The 3291-nt window shown below is 33.2% G+C and overlaps 1 protein-coding gene across 1 annotated transcript; it reads left to right on the top strand.

Annotated features, from left to right (window-relative positions):
* Window positions 1-528: 528 nt before the first annotated feature.
* LOC120174937 (zinc finger protein CONSTANS-LIKE 2-like) lies at window positions 529-2194 on the top strand. Its single transcript, XM_039181661.1, has 3 exons — window positions 529-923; window positions 1034-1192; window positions 2016-2194. The coding sequence occupies exons 1-3, from the start codon at window positions 627-629 to the stop codon at window positions 2181-2183; spliced, it is 624 nt and encodes a 207-aa protein (XP_039037592.1). The 5' UTR covers window positions 529-626; the 3' UTR covers window positions 2184-2194.
* The last annotated feature ends 1097 nt before the right edge of the window (window positions 2195-3291 follow it).

Raw genomic sequence — 3291 nt, 5'->3', positions numbered from 1 at the left:
CGTTAAAATATGACGACAATCTGAGTCGGACGTCAACCTGTTGATTGAGATATGATAAGATCTCATAATCTCAAACGATTATCATATCTCAATCAACATGTTAACGTCTACCTTAGACGACCGTCAATTTTTTAACGAAAAATGACGAGTGTGGAATATATGAATAGTTGTGTGACCACTTTTTAATTTTAATAGTCAAGGGAATCAACACTCTATAGTTAGAAAATCATTTTGTAATTTTAATAGTTGGGAGACTTAAAAAAGTAATATCCTATAATAGGATGACCATTTGTGTATTTTACCATATGTTTATACCTATCTACCTAATATTTCATATTTTCTCAACTTAAATCTGAAGGAAAATTCAACGACCATCTCCTGAAAAGGATGACGTGAGCTTAGTGTCAGCATCCATCTCCCACGGGCTCCTCATAAGTGGCTGCTCTGTTGCCTTTGCTCTCTCCATCTCCCTCTTCTTTTCTTCATTTCTTTACGATTCAAAAAAAAAATCAAAATCAAGCCAACCGGAGCCCCAGACCACGTGTCCACTCGCAATGTACTGACGCTCAGCATTCCCGTGTACTTCCTCCAAGTTTCTCAGCGACTTACTGTCATCTCCCGACGTCATGTCACCGCCGCTAAACTTCCCGTTAAGTCCGCTATCTCAACTCAATGTAGCCAACTCGGTCGACTCGGTGGGCGAGGTGCTTCAGAGTGGCAGCAGTAGCGGCAGCGGTAGTTACAACTTCCCGACTTCGGTAGCGAGTTGGTGCACACAGAGACCGAGTTTCATTAGAAGCGTCAGTAGTCATTCCCTTAAAAATAATGAGCTTCATTGTCGTTTTGCCTCAAGCCTTTACGACTTCATTGACTCTGATTCTGGTCCGGTGAGGAGAGTTTCCAGCACCAGTGATCTGCACAAGGTTAGCTAAATTAATGAGTTTAGCACTATGGTTGATAAAAGATTAGCTAATATTATTATTTATGGGGGAAAGATGTAGAGCTTTAATATTATGATGGCGTGCAGGTAAAGCACTGTGTTAGGAGGGCAGAGAGTCCATTGTCAAATGAGAGCAATGCGATCATTGAAGGAATGAGCAGAGCCTGCCGCTACACTCCCGAGGAAAAGAAACAGCGGATTCAAAGATACCGAATCAAAAGAAATCTTAGGAACTTCAACAAAAAAATTAAGGTGGTTTTAAATTTTAATTATTTGCTCCTTAATTCTAATTATATTTCTTAATTTTTTAAAATATTATGAGGTGAATATAAGATAATATCAATAAGTAGAGATGAATCGAGGGAGAGCAAGTGGGCAGTCACTCTCCTAAAATTTCAAATTATTATATATTTTAGTTATTTTCTTTGTATTTTTAATTAATAATGTATTTTCGCCTTTTAAAATTTTATAAGTTTATACTCCTTTAAAATTCTATAAATGCACTCCCACTGACATAAAATTTGTATTCGTCTCTGTCGGTTAGAATTTATCTTAATCTACTGCTAATATATATACATTCTACAAATATAACCACTCAAACTTGAATCCTTTAAAGAAATCAATATTATATTTTACCACCAAAACCATTCATTGAGTTATATATTCCTTAATTATTTGTTGCATATAGATAATAAATCCAACATCTTCAGTTGTAGTCAAGTATGAATTAACAATAAATTTTGGGCATACAAACCATGTTTTAAGTTTGCTTCATGCATTACCAATTGTAATAATTGTTTATGGGATTCATTTGATTTTGAGTGATTTTTTAATTGACTCCAAAAATTTCGTAATTGTATAATTAAATTTCTTTTTCTCCTTCCTATCATGTAAACAAAATATCATTCCACAATTGCTAAAAGCATGATATTGGTCGGTTCTTCCCCCTTCTGTGCTGCTTTTTGGTGTGTGTCACATTCAATTAATGCAAAATTAGCGCTCACCCTTTTTCACCTTCCCTATTTGCTATCTGTTAAACTAATCATGTGCCGATGAATTTGTGTAATTATCACAGTATGCATGTAGGAAAACACTAGCAGACAGCAGGCCACGCATCCGAGGACGGTTCATAAGAAATAAAGAAATTCAAAACAATCCTCCAGTTGAAGATGGAAAAGAAGATGAGATGAACTGGATTAGCTCTCTAGATATCCACTCCCAGCAGCTGCTTATTAATCCTTAATGTTTCAGATTTTATATTATTTTGCTTGTTTTCTTTACAATTTGATGCAATGTTAGGTCTTTCTCTGGTATTCTAAACAAAGGGTGTGTTAATATGATTGGTCACATTATTCATTCGAGAGTATGGAAAATTTTGTGTCCTCCAAACAATCACAGAATTTTATGTAACCTCTGACAAGCCTAAGATATCAGTTTGAGCCAAATTTACTTACAGATAATCATATTTACGTGCTCTGTTGTATACAAATAGTTATCATTATCCTAACCTCACACTAGTACTAAGAGTCAGATTATAAACCCCTATGCAAGAGTGAAAAGGTGATTGGAACATCTTCAACTGTTTACCTTCTTTACAATTCATTTTCTTCTTTAACATGTAATTCTTCATTTTGACAAGTGTTTAATATTACATATATTTACTGTTATTCACCCCTTATTTTTCGATTGAATATTACTGATTTATTTTTATTTTAGGTTTATTTTGGACATGAGTTTTATTGAATTTATTTTTATCTTATGTGATAAACCTTTTAGATTTAGGATTTTTAGTTTGATTATTTTATTATTATTTTATTTAGGAATTAGTTATTTTATTAGAACTCTTGATAGTATTTTTAGTTTGATTAGGAATTAATTATTTTATTTACTTAGAACTTTCGGGTTTTCAACCTTTGAACTCATATTGAAATTTATATTTCTTTGATTATTTATTGAAGTTCTGCTTTTTTTTCATCTTTTTTTTTTCTTTTATTATTTTCTTTTTCACAATGCTAAATATGATCCAATCCATGCTTGGCTAAACTCCAATTAGCTGAAAGCTGAGCAACAACTCAATTCGTTTCGTAAGAATTGAAAAACACTTCATACATTTAGGTATCTTTCTTGATTTTATGCAAACTAAGATATTGATAATCAATCTTTCTTTTAAATATCTCAACACTTTCGTTTCAAAGAGTGTACTTTGGCTTGAATGTTGTTTTGATTTACCATTGGAGAGAATAATCAGCTTATAGCAAATTCAACTTCCTAAGAACAAACTTAGTGACGATCCGCTAAGGGAAATCAAGATCAGGTTCAACTCTTATTGAGACACCATAATATGAGCACGA

This window comes from Hibiscus syriacus, unplaced genomic scaffold (assembly GCF_006381635.1).
Source record: "Hibiscus syriacus cultivar Baekdansim isolate YM2019G1 unplaced genomic scaffold, ASM638163v2 tig00112131_pilon, whole genome shotgun sequence".
Classification (NCBI taxonomy): domain Eukaryota; kingdom Viridiplantae; phylum Streptophyta; class Magnoliopsida; order Malvales; family Malvaceae; genus Hibiscus; species Hibiscus syriacus.
The sequence above is the reverse complement of the archived record's forward strand: the minus strand, read 5'-3'. Positions and strand labels throughout refer to the sequence as shown.